This window comes from Hypomesus nipponensis, chromosome 23 (assembly GCF_054491055.1).
Source record: "Hypomesus nipponensis isolate SF chromosome 23, ASM5449105v1, whole genome shotgun sequence".
Taxonomy (NCBI): domain Eukaryota; kingdom Metazoa; phylum Chordata; class Actinopteri; order Osmeriformes; family Osmeridae; genus Hypomesus; species Hypomesus nipponensis.
This window is the reverse complement of record NC_140383.1, coordinates 21,476,626-21,491,449: the sequence shown is the minus strand read 5'-3', so window position 1 is coordinate 21,491,449 and position 14,824 is coordinate 21,476,626. Positions and strand designations below refer to the sequence as shown.

At 43.7% G+C, this 14,824-nt stretch overlaps 1 protein-coding gene across 1 annotated transcript; it reads left to right on the top strand.

Annotated features, from left to right (window-relative positions):
• The first annotated feature begins 355 nt into the window (after positions 1-355).
• On the top strand, positions 356-11,983 carry fdx1 (ferredoxin 1). The gene is made up of 5 exons (XM_084688589.1): positions 356-390; positions 2,849-2,908; positions 4,333-4,457; positions 8,288-8,417; positions 11,692-11,983. Exons 1-5 carry the CDS (start codon positions 356-358, stop codon positions 11,810-11,812), a joined length of 471 nt encoding a protein of 156 aa, XP_084544715.1. The 3' UTR covers positions 11,813-11,983.
• The last annotated feature ends 2,841 nt before the right edge of the window (positions 11,984-14,824 follow it).

The following is a 14,824-nucleotide window of genomic DNA, read 5'->3' as shown; positions in this document are numbered from 1 at the left end:
CCAAGTGTTACTACTCTACTTTACCTTGCTCTACTCTACGCAACTATCTAGCTCCAAGTTACACTACTACACATTATAATTCCCCCAATTCTCTAACCCTATGGCAGTTTCCCATCTGCAGATAATTGGTTTCGGGTTCTAATCTTAAACATGCCGAGTATAATCCTAGCGTAGTTTCCCAGCCTGTGGCTAGACAACAGTGCCAAAGGTCAACACTTAAGCATAAGATTTTGCTCACTTGATCCCCAAACCGTTGGATTATAAATCAGATGAATGATACTAGTACTCCTATACAGAGTTACAAACATGATGTGGAACAGTAATGGTACACTTTGCTTTTCCAAACCTGGAAACCATGTTAGATAAACCTCTCACCAACTTCTGGGCAGGGTAGTGGTTTACCCTGTGCCCTACACTCGTAGGCCTAGATAGAAATGTAGTGGTAAACAGCGGAAATAGGTACATGTTATGTATAGAAATATAATACAGCATACATAGCATGACAGATATGCTACAAATACAATGAGAGCGTGAGAGAACAGGGTCGTGCTCAGCATTACTGTAAGAGCGAGATTTGGCTGATGGAGACCTACACTGCCGTTTGATGCCAAAGAGGTTTAAGATGGAGCCCTGATGCCCTGTTTTGCCAGAGTGTACAATTTACTGCAGCGTCGTCATATAATCTGTTGAGCAGCTCTGAGAAGTAAACTTTTTCCTCAGTGATAATAGCGCCGTCATTACGCACGCACCGGGAGAGACTTTCTAGTCAGAGCAACAACTTCTGAGTTTTTTTATGTATCTGTCTAATTTATCATTCGAGTCGTGACACAATGTCAGTTTTTTCAGCTACACGTAAACTTTCACCTCTTTTAAACGGTTTCTTTCGCGGCCGGAGGAAATGCGCAGCTATGAATGTCTCGCCTAGGGTTTCCAGCACGTCTCCAAACTTCCAGTCAATCTTCCTTGGGAACCAAGTGCTGTTAAGCACATCCGTTCAGCCTATGAGGTATGGTATACACTGTATAGTATTATAGTATACGATGTTTACTATAATCCGTTTGAGATGTATGTGAAAGCTAGTCATGACAGCATAGACTGTCAGCCTGTCAGGCATAGACCCAGACATGTAGGTAAGTGTACAGTTCATAAAATTTAGAAAGGCGCGCCACTTTCACCAATCTCATCTTTTTGTCCTCAGTGTTTAGTGACAGAGTAGTTGGCCGATAATGAGCATCACACAAACATATATATAGGCTAGTAGTATGACTTTGGCATTTGGGAATTTCACCAGATGAAGCAGATTTCATATTGCAGCAAGCGTGGGGCAATTTGGCCTCGTTAAATTTCCCCTTTAAATTTAATGGAGGTAATGCAGTATGTGAACCTAATAGCCTAACCAATGCATTGTTCTGTTTTCTGGCATGTCAGCTGTGAAAGCTTGGATTAAACCCGCTAATCAGTTTTTGTGTGCACGTTAGATAATCTGACAAAGACGCCTTTATTTCGTAGTTTCCTAAACAAAGTCCGCTTTCAACTGTATTTTAACTAAGTGGATTGTAAAGCGTTGGTCTTCATATCACAGTTTCTTTAGAAGCTAAATCTTATCGTCTAATTACAACTGTGATGAAAATGTATCTAGCGCAAGGTCAAGGTCACAAGTCATCAATATAATTCGAGAGAGCTCATTCAAGAGTGTTGATCAAACAGAACACAAATCCTTATACCTTCTGGATACTGTAAACTAACTCTTTGAATTGAGTACATTTTATGTAATTGAATTGAAACAGCAAAGCTGTTTTCCGTCGGGCAAAGATGAAATAAAGAAATCCAGCGCAGTTTATGAATACTTCGTCAGGTGCGGAGCACAGGGGAAACTCAGACAAGGCAAAAATACCGTATTACCCAGAGGAGACATCCTTTTTGAAATATCAGTTTTGAACTTAACCTGCAACAGCCTACATATTTACACTACTAGGTATAGTTTAGCTAATCCTATTTGGGGAAATATTGGGATATTTCGATAACTCATTATGTATTAGGTTAAAACAATTCCGGAGAAAATTAAATACAAATTCTATTATTGAAAATACGTTGTTCAATCATGACCTGCCGAACAGCAGTTCAGACACATCCTGTGGAGGACTTTGAGCTGTTCCAAGGCCAGAGCACAGAGTCACTCTAGGTTATATGATCTTCTCAGTTTAAGGTTAGGCTGCACAAATTCATGTTAGGATTAATCCGCCTCACCTGGTAGGAGTTCTGTGTAGGTTTTGCATGGCTGTGTGGAGATTGGAACTTGTATAACCTTCTTTAGATTGAGAAGCACTTGAACATGGTGCACACAACTCTACAGGGGCTGGTTGGAGTAGGACAGAGAAGCACACACACACACACGCACACACACACACACATACCAACAGACAGCACACAGAACATTTCTAATTGTTCACTTACCACCAGGAGTGTTCGTTTTTTTCATTGAGGCCCACTTTCTCAGACATGGATCAAGCCTTCTCCTTGACTAAAAACGTTTTCAATGATCTTAATGTTCTCTTACTTTGCTTTATCCATGTGTGGGAAACTGGGCCTGAGTGTTGATATCAGGGGTGTCGTTAGACCCTTTTTTTGTGGGGCACGTGCCCCAGCATAAATCTGCTGTGCCCCAGTAAAATCTAAAGTTTGAGTTTTAACAATTTACTTTATTAGTCAGTGCATTAATTTGAATTGATAATCCCAGAAAACAAATAAACAGTATCCCCATCAACGCTTGTAAAAGTGTTTGACCGAAAACACAAACTGATGCATACAAAACTCCATGTCAGAGCGCTCTTCTGAACTTTCCAAATAGCCACTGCAGCACGGACACAGAAGTCCAGGTGTCGGACTTGGCACACAAGTCAGAATTGAGGTAAGAAAACATTACATCTAGGCTACATTTACATTCATTCATTTAGCAGACGCTCTTATTCAAAGCGAGAGAGAGAGAGTTTTACAAAGTGCATAGGTCACTGATAATAACAACAAGATGGCCCCAAAAACATTAAGAGTAGCCAAAAACATGAAGCACATATTGTGAACAACCAAAATAAGTGCCAAAGGAAAGAACCATAAGTGCATGTAGTTAAACAAGTTACCATTTAAACAACATTACAAAACTAAAGATAGTTTCTAAATGATAGGCCTACCGATCATCTTATTTAGACTAAAACATAAAAACAATATTACATGAAGCTAAAAAAAAAACGTATTTGCACTCAAAGGAATGCGAAAAAAAACCCTGCCAAAGCCGATCTCAAACCTACGTACCTCAACTGTTGTATAGTGGGTTAAGCAAGGGGAGTTTCTATAGCCGAGTAGTGGATTGTGCGCAGCAAGCTTGAAATAAACAAAAAGGGATATGAATGGGCCTGTGCCCCAGTAGAGTTTTATGTCTAACGACACCTCTGGTTTATATATACTGCAGGTCCATACTGAACTCTATAAACACTCCTGGCGTTAAATTAACACTGGTTATGTACAGGGTTATGTACACATTATACAGATTTGATACGTTTTTACCATAGTATTTTTTGTAGTGTAATGTACAGTGTTTACCAGACGCTGCTTCAGATGCACAGTTGATCTCCACCCAGTATCGTCACGTGTCAGAGTGTAGTTCCAACTAATGGACACAAGAGAGCAGCAAAGCATCACTTTGATGCTTCATTTCCAATTTTGCTCTGTTGCGAAAAGAAACGATGTAGTATTTCATGAAGTTTCCATGTTTATTTCATGTTGTTTAACTCATCAATCTGTTGGCCGATATTTATTAATTGGGGTTTGAGAAAAAGTGAGATTGCTTAACTGCAGATTGCACATTGGTATTGTTCACATATGTAGCTTGTGATTTTGTTCACAAAGAGAGCAGTGTTATCTTTAGGGGAAGGGACATGAGTAATGCCCGTTATTAAACTCTCAGTATGAACTCCATTAAACCCCATGAAGGTATCTGCTGAGTGAGAAGGTATACTCTGCAGCTTTTAAACCAGACAGCCAATCCCTGCTCTCCACACAGAAAAACACTGTCCTTGTAAAAGTCACAATTGTGTTGTGTGTGTTTATTTGAGAGACAGAAACAGAGAGAGAGAGAGAGAAAGAGAGAGAGAGAGAGAGGTAAAAGGGAGAGAGAGAATCAGAGTGAGAGAAAGGGGCAGAGAGAGCAGGACCAGGAGAGAGGGAGAGAGAGGGAGTAAGAGATATAAAGAGAGAGATAATTCTATCCAGTCAGAAATACCTGATTAAATGAGCTTTCTGGCTGAGTTATGTGTGTGACCATCTCTCTCTGGCTGGCAGGTCTGCAAAAAAAGTGACAGTTCAGTTCGTCACCCCGGCTGGATTTAAGATCTCAGGCTCGGGGAACGTTGGCGACACACTCCTGGATGTGGTGGTCAACCAGAAATTGGACTTTGATGGCTTTGGTAAGAAGGCTCTGCGCCACATGATCATCCAACCATGAAAGGTTGTCGAATGGCAGCTTTCCTCTACTCTTAACTTACTGAAGACTCGAGTCCAAGGATCATCTGCAATATAGATTTTAATTCCAGTTTATACTCATTATTGTTTTCCCATTCTCTAGTTTTCAAGTAGAAGGTGCAGTTTCTGCAATGGAACGGGACAGGTGTGACACAGTTCCCAACAGGATATCAGGAGATAATATAGATATCATAGGAAGCCATTGGGTAATGCCAATATTAGGTCTGGTGGTGAGGTCGACCTGGTGTCAGTTAGACTGGGGTTCTAGAATGGGGTTCTAGAATGGGTTTCTAGAATGTGCTAAAATGCTGCCCTGGTCTACAGGGGCTCCATGGCTGAGAGGGGGAGGAAGGGTATGACAGAGGGAGAGAGAGGGGGATGGAGCTATGGAGAGCAGGGGAAAATTGTGAAGACATAGACAGCGAGAGTTGGGGTGGGAGGAAGACGAGTGTGTCATCCAAGATGCTACCAAAAGTCTCCTTTTCTCTCTCCTCTCCTTTTCTCTCCTCTCCTCTGCCCTGCTGAATGTCGCTCCTATTTTGGTATTGGGTTGATGATATCTGCAGTCCTGGGATCCTTCAGAGAGGGTGGAAGAGAGAGAAAGAGAATGGGGGAGGGCAAGAGAGAGGTAGGGAGAGGGATAGAGAAAAGAACTAAGAACGGAAAGTGCTGGTTAAGGTGCTATGGCAGACACATGTAAGAATGTATAGAGAAGTTACTCGTTGGTCAACATCGCCTTCTAACGTTTTTTTCAAAACGGGTGCCATAACCCTCTGTACTGAGATAAGGAGTCCTGGAGAAAACTGACAATGGAGCCTGCCCAGGGTTAGCCTTACCTCTCTCTCTCTCTCACACACACACACACACACACACACTCTCTCTCTTTCTCTCTCTCTCACACACACTCTCTCTATGGGTCTGGGACAGGGATTCTAACGCGGGTCTCTCAAATCTACAATGTGTGGGAACATAAATAAATATTAACAAATGATACAGCATCAAAGATAAAGTCTTACTTGATCCCTCCGTGTGTGGTTTACATAGTAGCAAGGTGAATAATGTTGGGTAATAGCAATAGCTACTAGTTAGTTACCTTACTGTAGTAAATAGTTTACTAGCTAGCCAAGTGAACCACATCTAAGACCATAGCAGTAATGGGTTAGAAAGTGTGGGCATGCCTTCGTATTCGTGTAGATAAACTTAGTGGAAAAAGTTAGCTAGACTGAACATCCCCATGATAGGTGTATCTGTACATGACTTGATAGGTTGATTCTGACCAATAGGAGGATTGGTCTCATTCCATACGATGACCAGTAGGAACTCAATACAGAAATGTGTTGTTATTTCCAACATTTTGGAAAGTTTTATAGCTATCTCAATGATATATAAACAAGATAAACACCAATTAACACCAATAAAATGGGAATAGAATTCTGTTCATGAATATGGTGTTTTATGTACTAACCTTACATTGCCCTCCACAGATTTTCATTGGCCTGGCCTTCGACACAAATGTTTTGTTTTCTAATGTCCTGCCTTTGTTTGACTTGGCAACATATTCAAGACTTAGCTACAGGACTGCTACAGGGGATATCAAGGTGGACTTAAGCTACCTGCTACAGTCCTGGGTGTGTGTGTGTGTGTGTTTGAGTGTTTGAGTGTTTTGCTTTGAGGAGTTTGTTGAGTCAGTACTAGTCCAAGTATTGCCTAGGCAATACTTTTTCCCACAATATCAACAGTGTTTCTTTGCCAGTTTATCTGGGGTTTTCTAGCCAACAATAACACAACTCACCTTTCATGACCTGCCAGTCTATAAATCTCAGGCTGGAAGGTTTGCCATTGTCAATTTTGTACCGAGACACAATGTTATTGTTCTGAACATTGCCTATTGACAAATTAGATTAAATATTTCACTTGACAAAGAGGTGAAAAAATGTGAGATTCCACATGTAGCTCCCACCCAAACCCACACACACATCTTCCCATCCTGCAAGCTTTGAGCTGTTTCATGACAAATGACACCTTTGACCTTACTGTCTCACTGCTATCTCTCTCTCTCTCTCTCGTTCCCTCTCGTTCTCTCTCCCTTTCTGTCTTTCTTTCTGTCACTTTATCTCCTTCTCTATCGGTCTCGTAGGGGGATAAGTTAGGGTTTAGGATCAGATCAGATCTCTCTCCTGCACATGATAAATATCTAGATGTTTCTTAAACAGGACAGAACCAGAACCAGAGCAAACAGGTTTTAATAAATAAAATCAATGTGTAAAAAGGCTGTGACTTGATGACGAACAAGGCAACAGAATTGTGACCTTTTCAGCCATACGTCAGCTAACTCAGCCAACGCACATTAGCAAACTTGGCTAACCCAGTTAACCTACAGCTAACCCAATTAAGCTAACTAACCTACAGCCGCTAGCCTAGCATTCCCAGCTAACTCCATAGCTGCCATACCAGGACCAGCTGGTTAGTGAGAGGAATGTCGGGGTGGTCAGAATCAGAATCAAGGTGTGAGAGGGTTTCCACTCTCCCTCCATCTCCCTCAGACCTCCATGGGGCCATTTGGAAACCACACCATTCAGATAACATTCTCCACATTCAGTCTGGTGGAATTCTGGGAAACGGTTTGGAATGTAACATGTTTGTTTGACTGAGGTGATTTTTACAGCCTGTTTTTGGGCCGGGTCAAGGCGTGGGTGAGTTGGATGTTTTTTGGACTTGCTGTCTTAAACCCTTCCCTCCTACCCTCCCCTCTCCTCCCTACCTCCTCTTCTCCTCACTTACACCCTCTCCTCTCTCCATCACTTACCCTCTCTCTCCCCTCGCTCGCCTTTCTCCCCTTTTCCTCTCCTCCCCTCCTCCCCTCTTCTCAATTGCCTCTTGTCCCTCCAACCAAATCGTGGCAGTGTGCCATGTTCACAACAAACGTTTGTAAATGTGAAGAGCTGTCCGGAGAAGGCAGGTTGGCTGCCTGTATGAACCCGTCATCTTCAGATACGTCCAGACGTGCTTTTAGAACCTTCTAGAAACCTTCTAGAATGTTGTAGTGTTTTAGAGCTCCCTGTTCTCCGAGGTCGACCTGACAGGAAGTCAGCAGCAGAGGTTTTCTGGGTCCAGTGGGGCTCAGCCCTCTCAAGTAGAACGTTACCAGAGAGAAAAACAGACGCCACAAAGGCACAGACCAATCAGGAAACAGATACAACTTGGTTGTGGCTTTTCCACTGAGATGTTTATATATTTTTTATTGAATGACGTCAAACGCTTTATGAGAGCCTTACACATCGTCGTAATTCAGAATGTTGTGATTGTGAAGTCGACGGGCTAAACTCTCTGCACTGCAACACTTCACTTTCGCACACAGGAAGCACATTCCTATTGGATGGATTCTGTCATGTTTACTCTGTATCTGTTTGAGCAGATAACACTGCAGATAACACTGCTGATAACACTGCAGATAACACTGCAGATAACACTGCAGATAACACTGCAGATAACACTACAGATAACACTGCTGATAACACTGCAGATAACACTACAGATAACACTGCTGATAACACTGCAGATAACACTGCAGATAACACTGCAGATAACACTGCAGATAACACTGCAGATAACACTGCTGTCACCCGCATGTTTAATCCTCCTACAGGAGGACTGCTTCAACTGGGTAGAGATCAGGTATGCTGCTGCTGGGAGTTGAGGAGTTGCAACTGATAAAAGAAAAATAATAGAGTGTGTCTGTGTGTGTGTGTGTGTGTGTGTGTGTGTGTGTGTCCAGGCGCGTGTGAGGGGACCCTGGCTTGCTCCACTTGTCACCTCATTCTGGACCAGCAGGTGTATGACCAGCTAGGGCACCTGGCTGACGAGGAGATGGACATGCTGGACCTGGCCTATGGACTCACAGACACGTGAGGCTCACACACTCACTCACTCACACACTCACACACACACTCACTCACACACTAACGCACGCACACACACACACACACACACACGCTCACACACACACTCACACACTAACACACACACACACGAACACACTCACACACTAACACACACACTCACACACTAACACACACACACACACTAACACACACACACACTAACACACACACACACTCACACACACACACTCACACACACACTCACGCACTCACCCAGATACTCACAGACTCACACACTAACACACTCACAAACTTACACATACACACTCACACACACTCACACACACACACACACTCACACACACACACTAACACACTCACACACTAACACACACACACACACACACACTCACACGCACACACTCACACACACACTCACGCACTCACCCAGATATTCACAGACTCACACACTACCACACTCACAAACTTACACATACACACTCACACACACTAACACACTCACACACTAACACACACACACACACTCACACACACACACTCACACACACACTCACGCACTCACCCAGATACTCACAGACTCACACACTAACACACTCACAAACTTACACATACACACTCACACACACTAACACACTCACACACATACACACACGCTCTCTTACACAGACTCACACACACACTAACACAAATACACACACTAACACACACACACAATGTGGAAGAAAGGTTTTGTTCGTCTTCGCTGGAACAGTGTATCAGGATCACAGTAAGAAACCAGCTGATTGGAGAGAGTTCATGGACACCCCAACAAGAAAAATGACCAGTTACAAAGAAACGGTGTTATAGCAGGGTCACTCCCTCTGAGGCATGGAGGTCAGAGGTCGGTATGTGTAGGGAAATAGGGAAAAACAAATATAACTCACAGCAAACAGATGTTTGGTTTTTCAGTCAGGCGGATACTACATCATAGACCTGGGACTGTCCTCACTGTACACAATATAGGTTACAGTAGGAATGCATTTGAATAAATATTACCGTAAGACAGAGTACATGAACAGATAATAAGGCAATAGCTGATCTACTGAAGATGATTACAGTAACATAAGCACATTAGAAATCCCAGATTTTCTGCACAAGACACACACACACACACACACACACACACACATTCACACCTTACAGTTTTTGACAGTCGCTAGGACACATTTCTCAATACTTAGGTCACGTTTTCAAAACTCTTCACACGGTTCTCCTCACCAACTTTCAGTTTGGCACAGCAGTTAATTGTATATTCAAAATGCACTAAAACTACCAAATCACTTCATACATGTCTCAAATCAACTCATTCTTCCATAACAATAGCAAAGGTTGACAGCCAACAAACATACTTTGTCACCCACAAAACAATGACCTGAAAATCACTAACAAAAGGGAGCATTATACAATGTTTTGCAATGTAAAACAAGGACACCTCTCTACTGTTTAGAATTCACTGCAATATATGTTACTGGAATGAATCAGACATGATGCAGTATGCTTCTGTATGTTGTATATCTTTCTTTTTTTTCTCACTAGTAATTCCAGAATACAAGAATTTGTATACACACCATCTACTGATACAGATACAATAGTATTGCTACTGTAATCATCTGCATTTGGCCATAGGTTCTCATCCACATCACATCTTATGTCATTTAAGGCAATACACCTAGAAAAGAATCTTCTGGTATGCCTGATCCATCCCTGGCAATGTCCAGGCATTCAGCATTCATTGCGTCCAGGAGGTACATTTGATCATGTGGATGGTGGTCATACAGTAAACCTTTCACCTCCATGAGGAAAATAATGATTCTATGGGGTTGATGAATGGAGAGTAAGGTGGGAAGAAAAGTGACACCATTCTGAGATGGGCTACAAACCGCTCAGTGACTGCATGGGAGTGGTGAAATGCCACATTGTCCCGTACACATGTTGGCTGATTTCTTCTCTCTGCATCCCTTTCCTTACCTAGCACAGCCCTTCCGTAGAGATCATTTTATAGCATTTTATTTTTTGATTGAAAATGTATTTCATTACAATATTACTATAGAAATTTAGCGAATTTCTGTCTAATTCAGTTTTGTATTATGTTATTGTTTTGAACTGAAGTTTAACAGTTTTGAAAACAGTATGTTAGCATCTGTAAATTGGCCTGTAAGTACATTGTACACGGTTGTTGTGTCGAAGTGAGAAAAGAATGAATGTAATTTGAAAGATGTGGTCATTGAATGCATTTTGTGCCAAAACAATGATAAATGATCCACAGTGTAGCCCACATATACTTCTTTGTGAAGAGTTTTGAAAACGTGACTTAAGTATTGAGAAATGTGTCCCAGCGACTGTAAAAAACTGTAACACACACAAACACACATTTCAACAAAGACACACATTCACACGCACACTAACCCCCTCTACAGACGCTGTAAAGTGAGCATGTGGCAGGATCCAAGTTCTAACTGCCATGTGAGTGACAGTTCACCTGACCTCTGCAAGGGTCAGAGCCAATAGTAATACAGTAAAAGGTAGAATTGCCATGCGAGATTAAAGAGCTTTACTGGAAACCCTTCCAATCAAAACAGACCTAATGGTACAGCAATGGTCCTCTGCCATTGGTTGAGCTCAAATGTAGCCTGTATTCGGTCCGTTGTGAAGTTAGTTAGAGTTCCTGACAGCGCCTGAGGGGATGAAGGTGAGGAAGATGATGATGCGTGTCATTAGAGACATGACTGTGGTCTCAGCTGGAGTGACTGGATGCATGAATGACCTTCATCCCCTGGAAGGATCCACTCAGAGGTCCAGCTTAGTTGCTGAAGGGATTCCCCCAAGACACGGAGGTGCCTCTGAGGGCACATGTGAGAGAGTGTGTTTTATGTGTGTCCGGATGTGTGCGTGCATGTGTGTGTGTGTGTGTGTGATAGAGAGAGTGTATGTGAGAGAGAGAATGAGTGTGTGTGTGTGTGTGTGTGTGTGTGTGGGTGTGATAGAGAGAGTGTATGTGAGAGAGAATGTGTGTGTGTGTGCAGGATTGAAGGGGCTGTGTTACCAGGTCAAGGCCAGAGTGGAAGGCTCCACCCACATAACTGACAGCACTGCACATGTTACTCTTCTGTGAGCCTACTTATATGGTTTTATAGGTGTTTTAAAGTTAGAGTGTATAGTTACATGGAGTGTATGGCTTTGCTCTGGTGAGTGAACATGCTTACTCTGCTAAGCTGCCCCCTCCTCTTCCCCTCCACAGGTCTCGTCTGGGTTGCCAGGTTTGTCTGACGGAGGAGCTGGAAGGCATCACTCTGCGCATCCCCGAGGGGGTTAACGACATGAGAAGGGTGGACGACACAGACTCCACTAAATCCCCTTAGACCACCACACACACACGCGCACACACACACCTTTAACTAGCAGTAGAACCACACTGATGATTTCTTGATCCTCCCTTCTCCTTGGGAATCAAAGTCGCCATGGAAGGGATTAAACGTCAATCTTTGTATAGTTAAAACACTGCAATAAAGTAGTCTTGACCAAACATCAAACATTTGGATTGTTGAAATGCAGCGGTTCCATTCGGGCCACACACAAATACACCTTTCTCTGATTACAATATGCAGTGAGTGACAGAGTGCCTCAATTGTGAACACTGTAATTTTTTAACTGCCACAGAGAGAACATCCTGACTCATCTAGACCTCGGCTCCGTAACTCTGTTACAAGCTGAAACACGGTGTTCCACGCGGACACACTCCATCATTTGGCAAACTTTGTGGACCTCCAGCAATGTCACCTCCTCTGCCTAATTGAGACATAACTCGACATAACTCCATGTGGTAATGCACGGAATGCTCAGAGCTGTTATTAACCAGGGAGGGGGGAGGGAGGGGGGAGGGAAAAGGGAAAGGGAGTGAGGGGTGAGAGGGGGAAGGGAAAGGGAGAGAGGGGCGAGAGGGGGAAGGGATTGCTCTGTCGCTCACCTGGCAGTGATGACATCTTGTTTGACAGAGGAGCCGCTGTCGCGCATCTCATACACGTCTCATTCTGTGTGTGTGTGTGTTTGTGTGTGTGTGTGTTTGTGTGTGTGTGTGGGGGGGGGGGGGGGACTAAGACAGAGTAGATAGAATAGGTGGGGAGGGAGGGAAAAGGAGTCTGGTAGAGAAGACGATGAGAGCAAGGAGAGGAGTATGGTGGAATGGAAGGGTTAGACTCAGGAGTAGCCTAAATAATGATGTGTTCTGGCTCATGTCTCTGATGAACAGAATGTGAGCAATGTGTTGACCTGTGTATTTGCATGCGTGCGTGTGTGGAACGAGGCTAAGTAAATAGCTCGTACTGTACTACACGTGCATCATTCAAAAAACAAGCGGAACTGGTTCAGACGGGAGACTGTGGTGTTCTGCACAGTTGATATTACCACGGTCACAGGACGATATAATCATCCTCTCCAATCCTCTCGGCGCTGTCTAGTTCAGACCAGGAAATCCCATTCAGACTTTTTGTTCCCTCGTCCACCCCAGCCTCCACCCCTGGTTCTGTCTTTGTTGATGGGGAATTGATGGCTGTCTGAGCTCTGAGGGCTCCACGATGATGTGTCTGTACCTTCAATAATGTTGTGTGAAACATGACCCAAGTCTCCTGACTGGACCAACAGTTTTACTCAGTAAAGTCAAGTCAAGCTTCTTACTTCACCTAACCGCACCAACACAACATTCACCTAATCTAACCATAACTACATCATATTCACCTACACACAACTGCACACAATTCAGCTACCCATACGTGTCAAAGGTTCAAAGTTGGAATTCCAGTCTTGGTCAGTACATTTAAATTATAAGAGAAGCCTGTATAATTACTCTGCAGTTGAGTTATTGTGTAAGTATAGAGGCCAGATGTACACTGAATGTTTATGTAGAGTATGTCTCATGTAAGGCAGTGTTAAGGTCAGAGATCAAGCTGATAATAACTACCCACCATGGCAACCACACACAGACACATGCCTAACTCACTCATCACACACACACACACACACACACACACACATCTCTCTCTCTCTCTCTCTCTCTCTCTCTCTCTCTCTCTCTCTCTCTCTCTCTCTCTCGTTCTCTCTCTCCCTCTCTGTCCCTCTCTCTCTCTCTCTCTCTCTCTCTCTCTCTCTCTCTCCCTCTGTTTCTTGACGTCCATCTCTCATTCATGGACTGCAGTCTCAGGGGTCTTCTGTGCCTGGCCAGGTAACAGCTATTACATATTATGGTCTTTGGCATTACATAACCTTGTGTGTGTGAGTGTGTTAGGTTGGTCACCAGTTCTATCTCTTCTATCAGGTGGTCCTCTGAGTGCTTCCCTGACATGGAGGTCAGTGCATCTGTTTGAGGTACGGACTGGACAATTAAAAAAAGTCAAGCCTGAACTCTAACACACACATGCACACATACACACAAAGACACACACGCACACAAACCCCACACACGCGCACACACAGACACATACACACACCCGGGGTTTCTTTAGTCATCCACCGATCTTCTGAACATGAAGAGCTGCCCGCGTCCGTGTCATCAGGAAGGGACGGGTGTCCCAGATGAAATGGCGGCCTGTATTTGAAGCCCTCGGAGGCTGAGTAGGAAGGAGGGATTATGATTGGGGGAGGCGGTCTGTGAAAGGAGGGGGGACATGACGAGAGAAGGTTGTGGGGTGATGAAGGCTTGGACCAACGCTGCTATGTTAATACCAACAAAGGTCAGTGTCCTGTTCCCCTGCTCCTTTCCTCTCTCTGACACACACATGAAAGGACGCACGGACACGCTCAAACACTCCCAGGCAAACGGAAAATGGCAGCTTTGAAGCAGGGGTGGAATGCCTCCACACACGACTGATCCTCAAAGCAAGCAGGCTCCCCGATAAGACACCTGTGCAGCCGATACAGGAAGTGTCTCCGTGGCACTGTGTGTGTGTGTGTGTGTGTGTGTGCATGTTTGGGTGTTTTTGAGGACAAGGCTTTGAAGACCAGAGTGTTTCCGAGGTCTCTTCAGAGCATTGTCTGCGCACACATTTACACTCACACTCCTACAGCACAGAGACATCACAGGGCCTTCTAACACCATTGTGCAGCTTATCTAAGACTGGGCTATCTTCCAGTTTACAGTCTGAGTCCCCCTGACAAGTATATTCCTCTCTCTGCCTCTCTCTCCCCATTCATCATTCTCCCCGCTCCTTCCGGTCCACCTTAAACGATCTGTCGTCGCATTGTGTAACACAACAGACACATTCTTCCTCTGCACAGCCCTATAATTAGTGGTGTTCAGATGTGGACATCGTTCAGGCCCTCTTCAAAAATGACATGTTTATCTTCTAATTGCACAGTAGTGTCTTGAAATGTCAAATAAA

What these genes read in the sequence shown, in the direction of transcription:
- fdx1 (XM_084688589.1), top strand. Translation starts at nt 356, where the DNA reads ATGTTAGATAAACCTCTCACCAACTTCTGGGCAGG. An exon ending in CTCACCAACTTCTGGGCAGG is followed by an intron (nt 391 to 2,848) that starts GTAGTGGTTTAC and finishes CTTTCCAAATAG; the next exon opens with CCACTGCAGCACGGACACAG. An exon ending in GCACACAAGTCAGAATTGAG is followed by an intron (nt 2,909 to 4,332) that starts GTAAGAAAACAT and finishes TCTGGCTGGCAG; the next exon opens with GTCTGCAAAAAAAGTGACAG.